The sequence below is a fragment of the Suricata suricatta genome, chromosome 12 (genome assembly GCF_006229205.1).
Source record: "Suricata suricatta isolate VVHF042 chromosome 12, meerkat_22Aug2017_6uvM2_HiC, whole genome shotgun sequence".
Classification (NCBI taxonomy): Eukaryota; Metazoa; Chordata; class Mammalia; order Carnivora; family Herpestidae; genus Suricata; species Suricata suricatta.
This window is the reverse complement of record NC_043711.1, coordinates 64,284,117-64,305,553: the sequence shown is the minus strand read 5'-3', so window position 1 is coordinate 64,305,553 and position 21,437 is coordinate 64,284,117. Positions and strand designations below refer to the sequence as shown.

The 21,437-nt window shown below is 41.6% G+C and overlaps 1 protein-coding gene across 8 annotated transcripts in view; it reads right to left on the bottom strand.

Moving 5' to 3' along the window:
• Nucleotides 1–21,437, bottom strand: part of DZANK1 (double zinc ribbon and ankyrin repeat domains 1) — a 67,121-nt gene that overhangs the window by 44,841 nt on the left and 843 nt on the right. For 6 of the 8 annotated variants that reach the window (XM_029918901.1, XM_029918906.1, XM_029918905.1 and 3 more), the window contains exons 2-7: nt 19,977–20,121; nt 19,311–19,433; nt 15,889–16,042; nt 4,095–4,209; nt 2,569–2,665; nt 1,477–1,601 (exon numbers count right to left, since the gene is read on the bottom strand). In XM_029918901.1, coding sequence (XP_029774761.1) covers nt 1,477–1,601; nt 2,569–2,665; nt 4,095–4,209; nt 15,889–16,042; nt 19,311–19,419 — 600 coding nt within the window. In that variant the 5' untranslated portion in view covers nt 19,420–19,433; nt 19,977–20,121. Of the gene's footprint in view, nt 1–1,476; nt 1,602–2,568; nt 2,666–4,094; nt 4,210–15,888; nt 16,043–19,310; nt 19,471–19,976; nt 20,122–21,437 lie in introns of all 8 variants that reach the window. The other 2 variants (XM_029918902.1, XM_029918904.1) reach the window with 2 other exon arrangements.

Genomic DNA, 21,437 nt, shown 5'->3' with positions numbered 1-21,437 from the left:
TATCTCATGTACCTAGGCCTCCCTGACCCCAGGAGGGTCCCTGTCCACCACAATACCAGCGAGCAGGGCTTAGGAAGCCAGAATTCGTGCTGCGGGCAACAGGCAGCAGTCAACGGTTTTCAGTTGCTTTCGTGTCAGATCCAACATGGCATAGACCAGACGTCACAGAGTGGTGGTCTACTGGCTAACTCTGGCCTGCCATTGAGTTCCATTTGGCCCAGATATATTGGTCCACACAGTGTTTCAAAATATGATTTAATTGTTAACATTTACACATAAAGAGGCAGGTTTCTGGCTTGTCTTGCAAAATCATGAATTGTGGCAGCACTGAGCCTGTAAGCCTTCTTGTCAATAGTTGGCTGGAGCTGAGTGGAGATAACCCACCTAACTGACTGGGACATTCCACATTGCAAGAAACCCCTCAACTCTTACGCCCTAAACTACAGCCCGGTATAGTCTGTCATTTGTCTCCCACCCACGATGCACCATGCATTTACTCTGCTGCCTAGCCCCTGCTGGCGCCCCTCGGTCAGTGCTTAGTTCAGAGACATCTTGTCTCCCCGGTGGTTGTGGCTATGTCGTAATACCCGCTGGTATCATTAGTTCTGATGTTTGCTGAAGTATGTTTCAGATGGGACTGAGCTAGAATGTTAACAAGAGTCTCTTACCAATGAAATAAAAAGAGTGGAAGATAGATATTTTGTGGCCCTTTTCTGGCCCCCTTACTCCTCTGAATTCTAGTCAAATTCCCCAAATGCATCCCTAACGTTCCTAGTTTTTAAGGGGTTCTAAAGGTTGGAATCTTCACATCCAGCAGATCTGGGCTGGGGCCTGAGGATGTGTATTTCTAATAGGCTTCCATGTGATGCTGATGCTAGTGGCCGGGGGGCCACACCTTGAGAACCACTGCTCTATCCCGTTACTCGGCTCTATCTTTTTCATGACATTTATCACTACTTAAAAATTTTTTGTTTGATGACTTACATGTTTATTATCTGCCTGCCCTCACCCCCAATACAATGTAGCCTCCTGAGTACAGGGCCTTTCTTGTCCAACACAGTATTCCCAGAACTAAAACAGTACCTGGCACACGGTAAGAAGGCTGGGAAACACCACCTTAAAAGTATTTCATGGGAAGATTAAGAATATAGGAGGTATATTCTCTCTCTCAAATATAAATAAACATTAAACATTTTTTACAAAAGAAAGGGGGAGGGGACACCTGGGTGGCTCAGTCAGTTAGGCATCTAACTTCAGCTCAGGTCAGGATCTCACGGCTGGTAAGTTCCTGCCCTGCGTTGAACTCTGTGCTGACAGCCCAGAGCCTTGAGCCTGCTTCCGATTCTGTCTCCCTCCCTCTACCCCTCCCCTGCTTGCTTGCTTGCTCTCTCTCTCAAATATAGATAAACATTAAAAATTAAAAAGAAAAGACTACAGGAGGCATTTAGTACCATAAAGATTTTCTTTAGAAGTTACCTGAGACTGGCGGGTGGGTGGTCTAGAACCTGATTCTTCATGATAAGGTGGGATTTCCCGTGGACTCTCTGAGGAACGGAGATCTTTCCATGTTTTAGAGTCAGTTCTTTCACCTACCTCAAGGTCTGCAATTATTTTTTTAAAAAAACCATTCATTCTGTAAACATCTGTAATTATATATGTAATCATGCAAATTCGTCTTTATAGTTGGGAACCTTTTAAGTGACAACTGTCATCACATCTTTAACTAGACACAGCAACGATAAAGAGAAGCCCCCACTCAGTGAAATAGCACTGAGAAAGAAAACCTAGCCTGGACTCAGAAAATAAAAATGTTCCTTGCTACATTCTACAACATTCCACATCAAGCTAAGAAAATAGATAAATCCAATGCCAAGGTTAGCAGGAAACATAATTTCTCCCAAGGACACACTGCAGCTGTAAAATGTCATAACATCCCCACCCCCTGCCTTTTTTGAGTGTTTCTTACTTGCTGAGAAACCTTGTGTTCTGAAACCAGAGATAATCAGAAACTTTGTTGATTGAAATCATATCAGCAAGAATGAAACCTCAGACTCTTGCCTGGAGGACATAAGTCACTTGGACCAGAGAAGCACCCTCAATTTCCAACCTCGGTGCAGAGAATCAGAGAAGGGTCTCTGAACACAACATTCCATTTTGCAGTTTCCAAGGTGAACACAACCCTGGTTCTCTTTACAATCCATACTTGATAGTGAGCACTTTACACCCAGCCCTGCGTTGCTTCAAGTCTTTCAGAATTCTGCTTCCCAAACTCCACCTGTCCCGCTAACCTTATAACTGTGTCTTTTCCTTTATTTGGTGAGATGCCCATGGTTCCTCTGTGGTGTGTCTCCCTCGTTGCAATGGTCAACAAATTTCATTTTGCTGGACTCTTTGATTATCTCTCTTGGTCTTAAACTGTTAGCGAGGATGGCACTAAGACTCAGATTATAGCATACTTTTCTATTGCACTTTCTCTTATTCTAAGCTTTCTGTACACAAGAAAACCAGCAGGGAACCTGTTCGGTTTGTTACAGTTCTAAACCTTACCTTCGTCCTGTCATGTCATACCTGGAGACTTTCTAAGGTTAACATTCCAACCCTGTTTATTTTCAGCATCCTTGCATTTCTTCTGTAGTCTTGGCCCAACAAATCCATTTTTCAGTTCCTAGGAATGAAGAGATTGCATGTCAGTCACTTGATTACACCCATTTAGAATGTGAAAATTAAAAGTTGCCAGGTGGATACAGTGTCATGGCATGTACTTCTTACTTGAAAGGGTTTACAGTAGTTTTTACATAGTAACCTCTGTTTCACTTTACTCTGGAAACACACAGCTTTGTGTCTGGGCCCTTGGCTGACAGCACGTCTGGTTGGTAGGGCCCAGCAGTCAAGTGGCTGAGACCAGCAGTCAGCAGCAGGACATGAAGGCAGTATGTTACAACCATGGCAGTCTGGGGAATAACAAAGGGACCACCAGATCCAGGAGGCAAATAAAGGGTGGGGCCAAGCCAAGATAGGACTTAAGTACACTACCTGCCCATACAAAGTCCTTATACTCTTCTTGATGAACTTTCTTCTCTGTGGACCCAGTTCCTAATGCCTGATTCAAGCCTTAAGCACCTGCTGATGCATGTAGGCTTGGCCTCTGCTAGGCTGGACCAATAGGTCCCTGCCCTGATCATACTTGAGCTCCACACTATACCTGCACCCACTGCTCTGCTTCCACAGCCACCTCTATGGGCTCTGGTCAGGGCAGAAGGGAGTCCCTCACAGACTTAAAGTCATCCCCACCAACACATCCATGACTGAGACTTGTTGGCGGGTTGCCTTCCCATGGGTTAGGCCATCCTCTGGCCCTTGGATCTATCTCACCAATGCCTACAGCCCAGGGACTGAGGTTTCAAATATCGTTGTAGATGAGTCTAGTTCAATCTCCAGAGAGGTGAGGCTTTGAGCTTTTCTGAAATGAAGATTTCAACATAACAGACAGCTATGGGCACAGAGGGTTTCTACTAGTCTGATGTATCTATTCAACAAATGTACACTCACTGCCTTCTCCCACCCACCTCCATGCAAGGCGATGAGTATCGCAGACATGCTCTCTGCCACCTTGGAATTTACACTACATGGAGAAGATAGACAACAGGCAAAGTAATCACATATTCAAAACACTATGTAATAGGAGAAGGCCTGGATGCTAGGGAGCAGTGGTCGCACACAGCATACAGTGTCTAGTTTGGCTGGCATATATACAGGGGAGTCACAGAGCAAGAAAAGATGACTGAAGACAGAGAATGATCACTTGGGATGCCAGGCTAACGGTTTCTGCTTTCTTCAATAGGTAAGCAAGGGGTCAATGAAGACACTGGAACATGGACCATGATGCTGGGTAGGAATGTCTAATGTGCAGGATGAAACCCGTGAAAGATGGACTGGCCAACAGAGGGGAAATCACTTTGCAATGGCTGCTACTGACCTCAATTATAAGGATGTGTGAGCACAGGTTACGAAATGAAAGAGAAGATGGGATCATTGAGAAAGAAGGAATCAAGAATGTGGTGACTATCTGAAAGTGTTACAGGTTCATTACTTGCCTGCTTTGAAGAATCTTTGAGAACATTTTCAACATTGCCTTCAGAAGAGACTGTATTTGGTGGTTCGTAGCCCACCTGAAACACCTTTGTTACAATGCCACTCTGTCTGCAATCCCTGAAAGTTATTCAAAATAGAGTGTCTGTGTTACACAAAGCTTCAAAGACAAGATGGCTAACAAGAGAATGCTATAAAGTTCCTTGGCCTCACTACTAAGGTTATTATAGTTTAAATTGGAGAAATCAAAACAATTTCTATAGTCCTTCCTTACCCTGTTCTCATTTAGATTATCCACTGCTGCATAACAAAACACTCTGAAACATACTTTCTTCATATACAAACTGTGGGTTGGCTGGGCTCAGCTCTCATTTGTCATGGTCAGATATCAGCTAGACTGGAGTGAACTGAAAGATTAGCTAGACATGGTCAGATATCAGCTAGACTGAACTGAAAGATTAGCTCAGCTGGATGTCTAAAATGCTTTCTTGGGGTGCCAAGGTGGCTCAGTTGGTTAGGCATCAGACTTCTGCTCAGGTCATGATTTTCTGGTTCATAAGTTTGAGCCCCAGTGTCGGGCTCTGTGCTGACAGCTCAGGGCCTGGACCCTGCTTCAGATTCTGTGTCTCCCTCTCTCTCTGCCCCTCCTCTGCTTGTGTTCTGTCTCTCTCTCTCCCCCCAAAATAAATAAACATTAAAAAATTTTTTTGAATAAATAAATAAAATGCTTTCTTTCCTTGTGTTCAGAGCCTGGGCTAGCATACTGGAACAGCTGGGGGCTTTCCAGTCTTCCTTCTCAGCCTCAGTGTCCCTCTGTCTCTGTTTCCCTCTCCCTTCTCTTCCTGTGGTTAGCTTGGACTTCCTTACAATATGGACGGCTCAGGGATATCAGATGTCCTACATGGTGGGTGGCTTCACCCAGGGTTTTTGTACCAGAGCAGAAATTGTTAATACTTCTTTTGATCTAGACTTAACATCATTTCTGAAGCATCTTATTGGTCAGAAGTACGTCATAGGGCCAGCCCAGATTCAAGCAGAGGGGCTGTAGTAGGAGGCCTGGTTTATTGCATTCTTGGAGTCTATCTGCCACATTCACCACAAGATTTCATACCTGAAACCTCAAACTATTCTAAAACAAAGAATGAGGTTGCCTATATACCATTCCATGTGAGTCAAGAGAATTTTTCTTCCTCCAGCTGAAGGTAGCATCTGCTCTGGCAGATTTTAATTCCTTTCATACTAGCCTTTTTCCAATTTATTCATAACATTTCACAATTAATCGTGTTCCTCTCTGATACAATAGAAGTTCCATGAGAAAGCAACATAGAGGTGCCCATAACTAAAAACTGCATCTCAGCACCAGCAGCTTGCCTAGACTCTTAATTTTTTATTTTATTTTTACTTTTTTAGAAAGAGAGAGAGGAAGCGCAAGCAGGGAAGAGGGGCAGAGGAAGAGAGAAAGAATCTCAAGCAGGCTCCACACTCAGTGCACAGCCTGCCGCAGGGCTCAAGCCCATGACCCTGGTATCATGACCCAAGCCAAAATAAATAGTTGGACACTCAACTGACAGAGCCACCCAGGTGCCCCTCTTAATTTTTTAAAAATAGTTTTATTGAGGTATAATTTACATGACATAAAATTTACCTATTTTAAGTATACAGTTTGAGGGTATTTAGCAAATTTCTACAATTGTGCATCCATCACCACAATCTGGTTTTAGAACAGTTCCATCACCCCCCAAAAATTCCCTTGTGTCTGGTTGAAATCACTCCTTGCTACCAACTCCTACCCTAGACAGCCACTGATCTGCTTCCTGTCTCTATAGTTTTACCTTTTTCAGACATTTAAAATGAATTTCACTGGAGTACCTGGGTGGCTCAGTAGGTTAAGCATCTAACTCTTGGTTTCAGTTCAGGTCACCATCTCACAGTTTGTGGGTTCAGGCCCCACATTGGGCTCTGTGCTGCCAGCATGGAGCCTGTTTGGAATACTTTCTCTCACTCTCTCTCTGCTCTCTCTCAAAATATATAATCATTAAAAACTTCTTTAAATGATAAAATAAATTTCATGACACAAATATAGTCTTACATGTCTGGCTTCTTTTAATTATTTTTTCTGTAGTTGTGTTATTAGTAGTTTGTATCAGTAGTTTGTAGTTGTAGTTTGTAGTTTGTTCATTTTACTATTGAATGATATTCCACTGTATGAAGGCATCAGTTTGTTTACCCATCCCCCACCTGATGGTCATTTGGATTATTCCCAGTTGGGGGTTGTTATGAATAATGCAATGGGCATTGACATATAATTTTTTGTAGTGTCAGCCCTGAGAGTTAGGTTTTCCCTTTTTTGAAATACAAATGCCTGATATAAGTTCTAATTGTCAAGGGACCCACTTCGAAAAGGGATCCACTTTAGTGACAGTTATCTTGAATAAATACAATGCCAGCCATAACACTTAATAAAGAAGCAGGCCACCACCACCCCTGGCCCCTCCATGTCCCCCAATCCCAGGTCCTGAGGCCCCTTTTTTTAGAGATCTTGGTTGGTTTCCAAAAGTACCATTTGAGCCAGTTGTTTTTTTCTCTTCCTGAGCTTGGAACTCCCGCTTTATGGGTTTTATGGGGGGGTTTAAAAAAAATTTTTTTTTAAGAGAGAGAGAAAGACAGATGAGTTCAAGCTGGGGATGGGCAGAGAGAGAGGCAGACACAGAATCCGAAGCAGGCTTCAGGCTCCGAGCTGTCAGCACAGAGCCCAAAGTGGGGCTGGACTCACGGACCACAAGAGCATAACCTGAGCTAAAGTCGGATGCTTAACCAACAGAGCCACCAGGTGCCTCCAGCTCTTATATTTTAAATTCACCAAAAAGGAGTGAGCCCAAGAGGCTTTAGGCCCTCACCCTCAACCCCAATAAAAGTAGAACCCCAGGACCACACACTCTCTCTCAGTTTTTCTACTGGTGACTTTGCTGCATGGCCCCAGGTATGCTGTGTAATTTCCAAGGTCTATAAGTAATAGAACTGGTCTCTGAGAGTTTCCTTATGGTTCTTGGGGAGGACATCTTGCAATCACGATAAGAGCCCCAAGGGGGCGCCAGATTGGCCCAGTTGGTTCAGGTTCTGATCTTCCAGTTCATGTGTTCAAGCCACACCTCCAGCCCCAACAAGTCTTGCTTGGGATTCTCTCTCTCCCTCTCTCTCTGCCCCTCCTCAGCTTATAATCATGCTGCATGCTTGCTCTCTCAAAATAAATAAATAAACAAAAAAAAAAAAAAAAAAAGAAAGAAATATCCACAAGGGCCAATTCAGTCACAACACTGGTCACTAATGGGCTGAGACTGACACACAACAGTCTTCATGTGGACATGGTTTCATTTCTCTTGGATGGATATATAAGAGTGCAATTGCTGAGTCATGTGGTATATTTGACTTTTTAGAAACTGCTAAACTGTAGCTGTTCCATTTTACATTCCCTCCAGCATTATCTGAAGGTTCCAGTTTCTCCATATTACTTGATACTGTGAAGCTTTTTTGATCACCTGTACGCTTGATCGTGTTCTCTGTAGACATTTGCTTCAGCTGTATCCCTAGTGTATTGGAATATAGGCTTGGCTATTGTAACACCAAATCAAAATAATAGTGGCTTAAACAAGAGAGAATCAACAAGGTGTAATCAGCCCAGGGCTGGTACGAGATGCCATGGTGATGGGAGCATGATGTCAAGTTTCTACTTTGTTGCTCCATCTCTACGCCATTGAACTTGTCCTTCATGATCCAACATGACTGACCACATCCACATTCCAGCCAGCAGGAAGTGGAGCCCAACCTCTCCCCTTTAAGGGCCCAATCAGAAGTTGTACACCTCTTTTCCACATACATCCCACTGGCCACACCTGGCGATATGGCTCTTGCCAGCTGCAAGGAGAATTGGAAATTATCTTTCTTCCAGAAAACTGTGTGTCTGGCTAAAAATCATGGGTTCTTTTATTCCAGAAGGGAAATGCAGATACTGGGCAACAGCCACCAGCCTCTGATCATCATCATGACCCTGAGAGGTAGATTTATTTAATATATTTAAACATATTTAAATATATATCCATGCCCTCCAATTTGTGTTGAAAGCTCACAACTGGAACACAGGTGATTCTGTGTGGATTCTATTCTGTCTAGGCATTTCATTCTTTTTCCATTTTCATTCTCTTTCTTACATGTTCTTTGTCTGTTTTGTTTATTGATTTTCATATTGGTCTCTGATACATTTCATGTTTCATTAGCCTTTCTTTTACAATTTCTCAGATTTCTTACAAGTTAGTTTTTTATAATTTTTAAAAATCTTGAAGTGTTAGGGGCACTCGGGTAGCTCAGTCAGTTGTCTGACTTCAGCTCAGGTCATGATTTCAGTTTGTGAGTTTGAGCCCGTATTTGGCTCTACACTGACAATGTGGAGTCTATTTGTGATTCTCTCTCTCTTTCCGCCTCTCCCCCGCCCTCTCTCTCTCTCACACACACACACAAGAAATTCTCTCATACACACACACACAATAAAAAAAATTTTTTTGAAGCTTTAAGTAAATCCATTTCCCAAGATGCTTTAAATTCTTTGATTAATATTTGTAAATGCATAAGCATCCATTCCAAACGAGTTGAGAAATGTTTAATATTAAGCAATATAAAAGTTTCAGGCTAATTTTTAGAAGAAAAAAATAGCAGAAATACACAACTCATGTCAATCACCACTATCAGTGAGTGGCAATATTTAAGAAATAATATGATCGGTGGATATTTGCATGTTCACTGGCTCAAGTGATATATAGGTGCCTAAACTTTGGGGAAGCACATGTTTTATTTTGTTTTGTTCTTAATAACAAAACCTGATTTATAGGTACAGAAATCTGGATGCAGATACGGATGATCTTTTTCTTTTTTAAGTTTTTTAATGTTTTATTTATTTTTGATACAGAGAGAGACAGAGCATGAGAGGGGGAAGGGCAGAGAGAGAAGGAGACACAGAACCGGAAGCAGGCTCCAGGCTCAGAGCCTGATGTGGGGCTCGAACCCACGAACGTGAGATCTGACCTGAGCCGAAGTCGGAGGCTTAACCGACTGAGCCACCCAGGCGCCCCACAGATGATCTTTTAGATGAGCCCACTTGCTTAACTCATTCACCTCAACATTCATCTCATCTAAATGTTCATTTTTGGTCTCAGGTCTGTCATCCAATATATAGTCATCCTCCTTGCTAGCACACTTCCGGGACACCACAAACATCTCCATCCAGGAATCCTTCAAAACCTGATGACTGCAGAGCTCCCTGAAATGTGCACTTCTAACCCCCTCCCCCCATCATGCTGAGTAGAAGCCTGGCCTCCATCCACTTGCTCTACTCCTGGAAGACACAGGCTGTCTCCACCACAGCCGGCCCCTGCCATGAGGACCCAGCCAGGGCTCTCACCGAGGACTTTGTTTGTTCCAAAAGGAGCCCAGAAACTAGCTTCAAATGTCTGCTAAGCAGAAGAATTTCCTGACTGTATATCAAAAAAGGCTTAAGTTTGTGGTTGGACCTATAAATCCTACTCAGCCCAAATCTTATTTGAATACACATAAATTTTTTCTAGGATTGAAATCAGAGCCATTAAATATGTATCTTTAGGAAAAGTAATATAAGGGACATTCGACATTAAAAAGAAAGTTACATGTAGCTCTATTCACAAAACGATTATTATCCTCTCAATAAAACAGCAGAATTACTTGGATGATTACAAGAGTCAAGAAGCTGAATCTGTAAGAATTCTGCAACTTGTCCAGGTCAGGTTTTCTCAATTTACCGAGAATTACTGAAACTTTAGGCTAGATAACTCCTGTTGTAGGAGGCTGTTCCGTGTGTAACATGGTTAGCAATATCCTTGACTTTCACCCATCAGATGCCACCAGCGCACTCCCACTTCCAGATGTGACAACCAAAAATGCTTCCAGACATTACCAAGTATCCCCTTTGGGGTCAAATTATGCCCAAATGAGAACCTCTGGTTTAGGAACATGATAAGGATAAGTGGAAACCACTTATCCGGGCAGGCAGAGATTTTCCAAATACAGAGGCATGCCTTTAGAGTTGGGTCACACAACAACAATCTGTTAGCCCTTTGTTAAGAATCTGAATACCAGCAAACAATAACAGCCACTACAGGTGCAATGCCAAGTGAGTACTAAGTGTATTGCTTCTGATCTTCACCATGGCTGTCAACTAAGTCTTATTAACCTAACTTAATAAATGAGGAAACTGAGAATCAGAAGGCCACATTACTTAGTCAAGGTCACACAAAGATGAGCAAGAGAACTGGGATTAAAGTCTAGACCTGAAGGTCGACAAACTCCATCTTCTACCTCCCTCTCCAAACTACCACTCTCAAAGCAGTGTTCTTCTTGCCTTCATGCTGCCTAGAGAGAGGGCATCTACAGACGTTATATACTGCACAGGGCTGCAGAGGAATGACCGTGACATGCCGCAGTAACCTGCCAATGAGTGTACTTTATTCCATTGTTCTAAAACTGGCAAGTCCCTCATGGAAGAAAAATGGTTTTCCTCAGGGGACTCTGACTCCCTCACCTACGTACCTTCAGTTCAAGACGACTTTTACCTCAGCACAGCTCGATTTATCTTAACCACCATATAACGTAACTGACAAAGAAGGAAGACCTACCCAAGGTCATTCTCAAAAAAATGATATCAAAGACAGGAATTTCCTGACTTTAGGGCTTTTAAAGAAGCAAGACAAGGACACCTGGGTGGCTAGGTCGATTAAGTGTCCGACTTCAACTCAGGTCATGACCTCACAGTTCGTGAATCTAAGCCCTACATCTGGCTGTGTGCTGACAGCTCAAAGCCTGGAGCCTGTTTCGGATTCTGTGTCTCCCTCCCTCTCTCTCTGCCCATCCCTGGTTCTCTCTGTCTCTCTTTCTCTCTCAAAACTAAATAAACATTTAAAAAATTTTAATAATAATAAAAAACATAAAGAAGACAAATGTCAAAAAATTTACAGGCCCTGGACTAGACCATCTTTATGTACCATTAAAACCTAAAACCTGGGGCACCTGGATGGCTCAGTCAATTAGGCATCTATCTGTCTCTTGATTACAGCAGGTCATGATCTCACAGTTCATCGGTTCCAGCCCCCTGTCAGGCTCTGTGCTGATAGGACAGAGCTTGCTTGGGATTCATTTTCTCTCTCTTCTCTCTCTCTTTCTCTCTCTCTCCTTCCCTCCCTCCCTCCCCTCTCCTTCAGCCCCTCCTCCTCCTCTCTCTTAAATAAATAAATAAATAAAACTAAAAACCTAAAACCCACACCTGCTTCCTGAAATGTCCCCAGACTCCACCCCCTCCTGTTCACCTGTGTTCTTTACTGACCATGCTCTGATGTGAAAATTCATGTACATATATATGGACACATGAAAGCACACATGTCCTTTTATTTTATTCCAGGATATCACACTTTAATAAAAATACATTTCATAGGTGCCTGGGTGGCTCAGTGGTTGAGAGTCCAACTTCAGCTCAGGTCATGATCTCATGTTTTGTGGGTTCAAGCCCTGGGTCAGGCTTTCTGCTTTCAGTACAGAGTTTGCTTTAGATCCTCTATCCCCCTGTTTTGCCCCTCCCCTCTCTCAGAAACTAAAAAAAAAATTAAATATATATATATATATTTCAGGGGTGCCTGGGTAGCTCAGTTGGTTAGGCCTCCAACTTTGGCTCAGGTCATGATCTCATGGTTTATGAGTTCAAGCCCCATATCAGGCTCTCTTGTCAGTGCAGAGCCCGCCTCAGATCCTCTGTCTACCCCCTACCCCTTCACCACTTGCACACTCTTTCTCTCTCCTTGTCAAAAATAAATAAGAATTAAATATATAAATATATGTGTATCATATATACATAGCATATATGTAAAACCTTGGTTAGTGAGCATAATTCATTCTAGAAACATGCTTCTGGTCCAAATCATTTGTATGTCAAAGTGAATTTCAAGAATCATTTGCTCAGTTGTGATCATGTGACATTCAGCATCACATACTACTTGTATTGAAAGACATCACTCATTTATCAAGTTAAAATTTATTAGAAATATTTGTTCATCTTATGGAACACTCATGGAACAAGTTACTCACAATCCAAGGTTCTACTGTATTTAAAAAAAGTTATATTGGTCAAATCTCTCTAAATGGAAATATTTTTCCCCACTAATATGTCAGCTGCCACCCTTAGTTTCATATTAGAATCATCAGGAAACTTTAAAAATACTGATGCCTGGGTCTCACACCCAAGATATTGTTATTTAGTTGGTCTGGAGTGTGTGACCTGGGCATGGAGATTCTGCAAAGCTCCCTAGGTGATTCTGATGGGAACCTGTGGTAGACGGTCACGACAACGGTCTCGGGGACTCCTGAGACATTATGCCTTATCTATCTGCACGCCCTGGTGACCTTGTAGCATCCCCTTACACATGGACTTTGAGTGTTGCCACATGACTTACTTTGGTTGATGAAACATTAACAAATACAACACAGAGACTAGAAAAACACATGTGCATTAGAGCTTGCCCTTTCTCTTACAGTTTTCAGAACTGAGTGAAAAAAACTCAGGTTACCCAACTGGAGACACAAGTCTCAGTCAACCATTTGCATCAACCACCAGAAACGTGACTCAAGCTTTCTTAGACCACCCAGCTCAAGGTAAGACCAGAATTACTGTGGCCATGTCAGTGACCTCAGGCAAGACCAGCAGAACAACTTCCCAGCTGAATGCACACCAACATGCTGACCCATGGAATAACGAGCAAACAAATGATGGTTCTTCCAAGACCACTAAGTGTCAGAGCGGTTTGTGACACAGCAATAGCCAACTGATTCAGCAGGCGAGCTGGAGAAGCACCGGTCCCAGGATGGCTTGGGAGATTCTGTGTGATTTCTGTGTGTTACAGAAGCAGTGCTCACCATTAAACTTTGGAAGCTATAAAAATGATCAACAACAACAACAACACAAAAAGGGACTGAATCACCAGAGGCAGCGAATGCTAACTTGCGGATTGTGTGTTCGTTTTCAAATGACTTACCATGAGAAGCAAACTAAACAGAAAGCTTACAGTAGAGAAGAATGACACGTCAGTGCTATTTGCAAACTGAGCCAGGACAGAAAGGGACTGGGGCTGCCCCCCAACCTGACCCCTCTGGAACAGAGACATCCACAGTGTCCCTGGCAGTCTGGCTCAAGGAAGGAGGGGATGGCTGCCTCCATGCAATGAGCCCTCCTTGCCTACCGCTCACTCAGCTCTGGTCACTGCTCTTCTCAGTTCTGTCCCAATGCAGTTCTAAACAATATCAAAATGCTATAATGCACTCTTATACCCTAATTTGTTTTCACTTACATCATAAATATTTTCCCATATCACTCAAAATTTCAAGACCATTATTTTTCCCCCTTTCTTTTTAAATTTATTTTTGAGAGAGAGAGAGAGAGAGAGAGAGAGAGAGAGAGAGAGAGAGAGAGAATGAGAATGAGCAAGGGAGGGGCAAAAAGAGAGGGAGACACAGAGTTCGAAGCAGGCTCCAGGCTCTGAGCTGTCAGCACAGAGCCCGACATGGGGCTCAAACCCCCAGACCATGGGATCATGACCTGAGTCACAGTCGGACTCTTAACTGACTGAGCCACCCAGGCGCTTCCATAATTTTTCCTCTTAACATGTTAGTGGACTTTGTTAACACTCTCATTTAAAATTCTTTTTTCCTTATTAAGAAATTAATTACCTTAAGTACCTAGAAAAAGGTGAGGTACATCAGGCTCCGCTTAGATAAAGCAGTATAGGGGCGCCTGGGTGGCTCAGTTGGTTAACCCTCCGGCTTTGGCTCAGTTCATGATCTCATGTTCGTGGGTTCAAGCCCCACATTGGGCTCTGTGCTGACAGCTCAGAGCCTGGAGACTGCTTCCAATTCTGTGTGTCCTTCTCTCTCTGCCCCTCCCCGCTCATGCTCTGAATCTCTCTGTCTCAAAAATAAATAAAACATTTTTTAAAAATTTAAAAAAAGATAAAGCAGTATAATTTCTTTTCCGTCTTGAAGACTCAAAATCATTTTTGTATAAATAACCTTTCCTGAGCTGAGCACACCTGACATACTAACAGTGCTTTCAGAACAGATGGCAAAGTGGGCACAGAGCAAGATGGGGAGAGGCATAAAGAATGACCTTATTTTACACTTTTGGGAGGCTGTATTAAGTCCTCTGAATTACATAGTTAGGAATTATTATTTCATGTCACTACTACTGCAACTTATAAAAGGGGCTGCCTTACAGCATTAAGCATCAGAGTATTTTGCTTGTTAATTTTTTCTTTTCTTCTTTTTTGTTTTGCTTGTTAATTTTTTAAATGTTTATTTATTTTGAGAGAGAGGAAGAGAAAGAGTGTGAGTGGGGGAGGGGCAGAGAGAGAATTCCGAGCAGGCTCTGCGCCGATAGTGCAGTCTGACATGGGCCTCAATCCTACAAACCACAAGATCATGACGTGAGCCAAAACCAGGAGTCAGATACTTAACTGACTGAGCAATCCAGATGCCCCTGCTTGTTAAGTTTTTAATGATAATTGAGATGACTTGTTTTGACAGAAGTGGTTTGGCAAGTGAAAAAATCCAATTTTCCCAATCTTTAATAAAGAATAATAATGCACATGATGGTTTTTGTTTTGTTTTTATTGTATTATATTTTAAATTTCCAAACACCAAAACAGTCATCTGTGTATTATTTGTAGCTCTCCAAAAGCCATGCAGAAGCTCCGCCACCAGGGGGAGCATGGAGAGACTTTTTAAAGCACCTGCGCAAATTCAGGTATTGGTTTGAGGCTTTAAAAGTGTTTCAAAAATGTGGCTAAACCTGTCTTGCTGTGCAGTATAATTCTTCTAACACAGACACACTGACTTGCAAAGCATTTGAGGTTTTTTTTTCTCTACAACACACAGTTTCCAAATTAGGTGGTGTTTCCATAATTGAACATTAGAAAAAGTCCTTGAGTAGGAAAGAAAGGACAAAGAAAGGGATAAAGGAGCTAATGTCCAACAGATTAAAACCGCAGTCACCATGAAGGCCAATTAAATCAACACAAAATAAAATAGAGAATGACGGTGGTGGTTGTAGGCTGTGTCCTATGGAATAAAAGAACCATCCACTAAAAACAGTATTTTCTTCAAAGCCCAATGAGCCACTCCAAAGGTCCCAAATCCTGGAAGGACTCTTCCTTCCCAAAATCCCAGTGTGGAATTGAAAATAAAAACAGTGTTGGGGCCCCAGGGTGGCTCAGTCGATTAAGCTCCAACTTCGGCTCAGGTCATGATCTTGCGATTTGTGAGTTCGAGCCCTGCGTCATGCTCTGTGCTGACAGCTCAGAGTCTGGAGCCTGCTTCGGATTCTGTGCCTCCCTCTCTCTCTGCCCGTCCCCGCTCATGCTCGCTCGCTCTTGCTCTCTCTCTCTTTCTCTCTCTCTCTCTCAAAAATAAAAATAAACATAAAAGATAATTTATAAAAGAAAACAAAAAGTGTTAATATACATAGCACCTCCCCTAGCTGTACTCTCGTGGTTTGTGCACTTTACAGTATACCTCAGTAAAAGAATCAAAACACACAAGTTATAGACATATGTTGAAATTAAAATACCTTTCTCTTTAGTGCCCTTCTAATATAACACTTATTCTCACAGGAAGAAATAAATAAAATTAAAACACAATGTCATTATATTACCAGTTATTTTAGTCACCATGCTCTTAACTTACTTAGAGACTGCAATAGCTTTAACTTGTATTTTTCCATCAGGCAGAGTAATAGGCTTCGTATACTTAAATGTACTGTTTTCGCCATAACCAATTTTCTTCAGAAATTCAGGTTTGCTGCCATCCAGCGTATAATATATGTTGACATCTGGGGTGTCTGAAAAACCCAAAACAGGGTAACCGTAATTAACACAAAAGTAGGAAAGTTGCTGAATAATGCCTGTGGGTCAGTTAATCAATGAGATTTTAAAATATATTTTAGGAATGAATAACTAACAATAACTGACTTGTTTCTCTGTGCCAGGTGCTATGCTTTCTAAGAATTAGCTCATTGCATGTACACAACTAACCCTATGTGACAGGTCCCATTTTTTACTCACTTAAAGATGGGGAAACTGAGTCCCAGGGAGGTTAAAAAAAAGCCATCCAATAACAGCAGAGTTGTGGTTTCACTTTGGCTACATTGGATCCATAGTCCATGCCCTTGAACCTCTATGCTCTCATGCCTCCCCAATAAGGCATCGATACAAATAGAGTAGGGATCGATTTTAAGATCACAATACCCATTTAGAAAGCAGAAGCTGATTATTTATTTATTTATTTATTTATTTTATTTTATTTTTGAGAGACAGAGAGATAGCGCTAGCAGGGGAGGGTCAGAGAGAGAGGGAGATACAGAATTTGAAGCAGGCTCCAGGCTCTGAGCTAGCTGTCAGCACAGAGCCCGACACGGGGCTCGAACCCCTGAACTGTGAGATCATGACCTGAGCCGAAGCCAGACACTTAACTGACTGAGCCACCCAGGCACCTCTGATTTTTTTTTTTTTTGAGCATTGCTTCAGAAATGCTATTATTATATTTTATTTGAACTTGGTAAATGATTTTTACACTTCTTAGAAAAATGTTAAAGGTAATACCTTTATAGAATTCAAAGTTCAAAAGATCAAAAACTGTTGCTAAGAGAGGAGATCTTGAACATTCTCACCACAAGAAAAAAAATTGTAACTGTGTGGTGATGGACAGTAACCAGTGACCAAATTCCCTGCTGTCATGGAGGCTCTGTTTTAGGAAAGACACATAAACAGTAAACAAACAAGTATATACGTGATACCAAGGGGTGATGAAATCCAATGGAGTAATAAAGCAGACGATAAGGTCTGCTTAGCAAATAGGGAAAGGGAGGGCTAGAAGCACATTCCCGTATGTTTAAAAGACATTTATATTTCCTTTCCTATAAAATGTCCTTTCACATCTTTTGCCCACTTTTCTAGTTATTCTTTTTGTTATTAAATTGTACAACCTCTTTATTTATTAAACATCTTAAATATTAGGGAATTTGGATCCTCTATCATTCATATCATCATTTGCCAATAATCATCCACCTTTTCCCAAGTGCTATAGGCACATTTATTAAAATTTGTATTTGGGGGGCCCTTAGGCGCTCAGGTGGTCTTTTAAGTGGTGAACTCTTGATCTCGGCTTAGGTCATCATCCCATGGCTTGTGAGATCTAGCCCCTCACTGGGCTCTGACATTGACAGCATGGAGCCTGCTTGGGATTCTCTCCCTGTCTCTCTGCCCCTCCCCTATTCCCACTCTCTCACTCTCTTGCTCTCCCTCTTACTCACTCACTCTCTTTCTCAAAATAAATAAACTTAAAAAAAAAACCTATATTTTAGCTTGAGAATTTTAAAAAATTACTGGCTTTTTAGATAAAGGGAAATGAAGGAGCACCTGGGTGGCTCAGTCAATTAAGCGTCTGACTTCCATACAGGTCATAATCTCAAGGTTCATGAGCTCAAGCCCCGCGTCGGGCTCTCCGCTGACAGCTCAGAGCCGGAGCTCCCTCTGGATTCTGTGTCTCCTCTTTGCCCCACCCAAACTCAAACTCTATCTCTCTCTCAAAAATAAACATTGAAAAAAAAGATAAAGGGAGATATAGTATATTATAAAATATTCTTAGTTAGAATTTGTCTAGGAAGTACAGGAGTCACCATAAAATATAGATAAATAGTTTTTATACATTATTTATTGAAATATATGATTGGAATTTCAAAACCTTTTAAAGCAAGTATTTATTTATATGTTTTATCTATAAAATTTTCCCAGGTCACCTGGCTGGCTTAGTTGGTAGAGCATGCAACTCTTTTTTTTTTTTATGTTCATTTATTTTGAGGGAGAGTGAGAGCATGTAGGCACGAGTAGGGGTGGGGCACAGAGAAGGAGAGAGAGAGAATTCCCAGGAGTCCCAGCATGCAACTTTGATCTCAGGGTGGTGCATTCAAGCCCCTCATCGGGCACAGAGATTACTTAAAAAAAAATAAGAAGAAAGGGACACTTGAGTGTCTCAACTGGTTGACTCTTGATTTTGGCTTGGGTTGTGGGATCAAGCCCCATGTTGGGCTCTATGCTGAGCATGGTACCTGCTTAAGATTCTCTCTTTCTTCCTCTGCCCCTCCCTCCTGACTCATGTGCACGCGCTCTCTCTCTCTCTCTCTCTCTCTCAAATGAAAAACATAGCTTTAACTTCTCATGTTAATTATATATCTATGTATGTAGACATATATATATATATGAGTACCTGTATATGCATATATATGTTCATGTCATTACCAGAAAATGTATTCACTGCTTTCTTTCTGTAATAATAGTTATTATGATATTTTGGCATTGCTAATGTGCCAGATCCTCTGTGCCTCACATACATGTCAACTCTGAATGGCAGATAATATTCTCACTATCTAACAATGAAAAAACAGAGACTCAGAAAGGCTAAGTAATGTATCACTAGAAGTTGTCAAAGTCAGGATTTAATCTCCAATATGCCTGACCGCAAAACCTATGTTAGTAGGTCAAATTTATTATCCCAGGAAAATAATGAGATCCTAAGGAGGTCTGGAGAAGAGCTAGGACATCTTTGACTAATGTGAGTCAAGGCATTGTTGCAATTGTGTACTGACTGGTCAAAACTAACCATTTTACTTGTTTGTTTTTAAATGTTTGTTTGTTTTGAGAGAGAGAGAGAGAGAGAGAGAGCGAGCGAGCACGAACGTGCAAGCAGGGGAGGGGCAGAGAGAGAGAGAGAGAAAGAGGAAGAGAGAAAATCTCAAGCAGGCTCCACACTGCCAGTACAGACCTTGATGTGGGGCTCAACCCCAAAACTATGAGATCATAACTTGAGCTGAAATCAAGAGTCAGACAAGCAACCAATGGAGCCACCCAGGTGCCCCAAAGCTAACCGTTTTAATTTGAATATATTCGACTCCATAAACCACCAAGTGCAACACTATTGCAACTTTTGGAACCTATACAAATCCCCAAGGTCCTAATTGTAGAAAGCATGCAAAGTGAGAATTCAACAACCAGATGAACACAAGGAATATGGCAATGTTATTTTACGTGATTTCAAGTACATTCAATTCTTACCTGATTTCATTTCCAAAAGTGTATTGTTATCAATTTCATGGTTGGCTTTTCCAGGCGGAGGCACCCGCAATGGTATGATCTGAGGGACACACACTGCACCGGCAGTCATTTTCCCTCCTTACACTAAAAAAAGGGGATGAAAATAAATTCCAGTAGGCACCTATATTTGAATACAAAAGTTGAAGAGAAGCACTTTGTTTAAATACAGCAAAACTAGTAAAAACTAAAGAGAAAATCACCTAAAAATATTATTTCATTTTTAATTCCAACAGTTATTGTTTCAGATGTATTTTTTTCTGTTGAGGTTCTTGCGTGGGATTTTAACTATCTAAATACTTACCTCACTTCTGGGAAAAGAGCACAAACAAATGGGATGGAAGAATGGAATTCTTTTAAACAAATTAAATGAATATAGCAGTCCCTCCCTTACCCATGGGGGGAAAGTTCAAGACCCCCAGTGGATGCCTGATACCGTGAATAGTGCCAAACCCTTTGTATGCTGTTTTTTCAGATTTATACATACCTATGATAAAGTTTAACTGATAAATTAGGCACAGGAAGAGATTAACTACCACAGTAATAAGACAGAACAATTACAACAACATACTGTAATAAAAGTTATGTGAATGTGGTCTCTCTCAAAATACCTTATTGTACTGCACTCACCTTTCTTGTGACGATGTGAGATGATAAAGCGCCTACATGGTGACACGAGGTGAGATGAGTGACATATGCACTGTGATGTAGTGTTAGGCTACTACTGACCTTCTGCCATCAGAAAAAGGATCATCTGCATCCAGGCCCCAGTTGGCTGCACATAAGAGAAACCATGAAAAGCAAAACTGCAGGCAAGGGAGACCACTGTACATTGGAACAGACACCATTACTAATGATCTGATCTGAACTCCCCCTAGGTCATTATCACCCTTTCCTGCCTCTTACTGATGTGCCACCTCTCTTGGCATTCAGGACAAGTCATCACCCACGAGGAGGAGAGTAACTGCATGTAGCATGAAATGTTAATTTAGAGCCAACTCCTTTGGCAAAGCTCCACATTCAAGACCCTGCTGTTGTTATCAAGCGGTTCTTGCATTTGAAAAGCTGCAAAGAAATTTTAGATGGATGGCAGAATATCATGTCTCAGCTGAAAGAAAGCTGGAACAGATATAAACAGTGAGCAACAAACAAAATATCTTCCACTCTAGGGGCACCTGGGTGGTTCAGTTGGTTAAGGGTCGGACTCTTAATTTCTGCTCAGGTAATGATCTCATCAAGCTGTTAGCGTGGAGCCTCATTGGGACTCTCTCTCTCCTTCTCTGCCCCTCTCCAGCTCATGTTCTCTCTCTCTCTCTCAAAATAAATAAATAAACTTAAAAAATGTCTCCCACTCTGTCTGTTATACAGTATATAAACAGTTAAGTACAAGTATGGAGGCCTTACTGATCTTTTTCTGTGGGAGGGAGTATAATTCTTAATACATGAAGGATATACAGAGGAAAAACAACCCTTACTGTAATACAACAACCATTTATATCTCTATGTGGCCTTTTCAAATGTCAATGATTTTTTTTAGAAAGAGGTGGGGGAGGAGGAGAAAGTGAAAGAGAGAGAGAAATCTTAAGCAGGTTCCATGCTCAGCACAGAACCCAATGCTGGGCTTCATTCCATGACCCTGAGATCATGACCTGAGTGAAACTCAAGGGTGGGACATTCAAGAATGAGTGACCCAGGCGCCCCTTAAATGTCAATGGTTATGGATTCATAGTCTTGCTCAGTTATCATCTATATGTTCATCACATTTTTATAGTATATTTCTTGCAATCTCACTCTATTATTTACAGTTTTCCATATACTTATATAATCTTATCATTCTGTGCTTGGGCATTTAGGCTATTGCTAGTTTCTTGTTAGCTTTGGTTGGTAATTCTAAATAATGCTGCGCTGAACAGCTTGTGCCTTTAATTTTGTCACAGATTATATTCCCAAAACTTGGATAACTAAATTTAGGAAGTGAATTTAATGCCTGGTTGGATATTTCCAGGTCAAGGGCTACGAATGTAAATTGCAGATACCGATTTTAGAGTAATAGCCTCTACAGGCTATTTTAAAGTAATAGTCTCCTATATA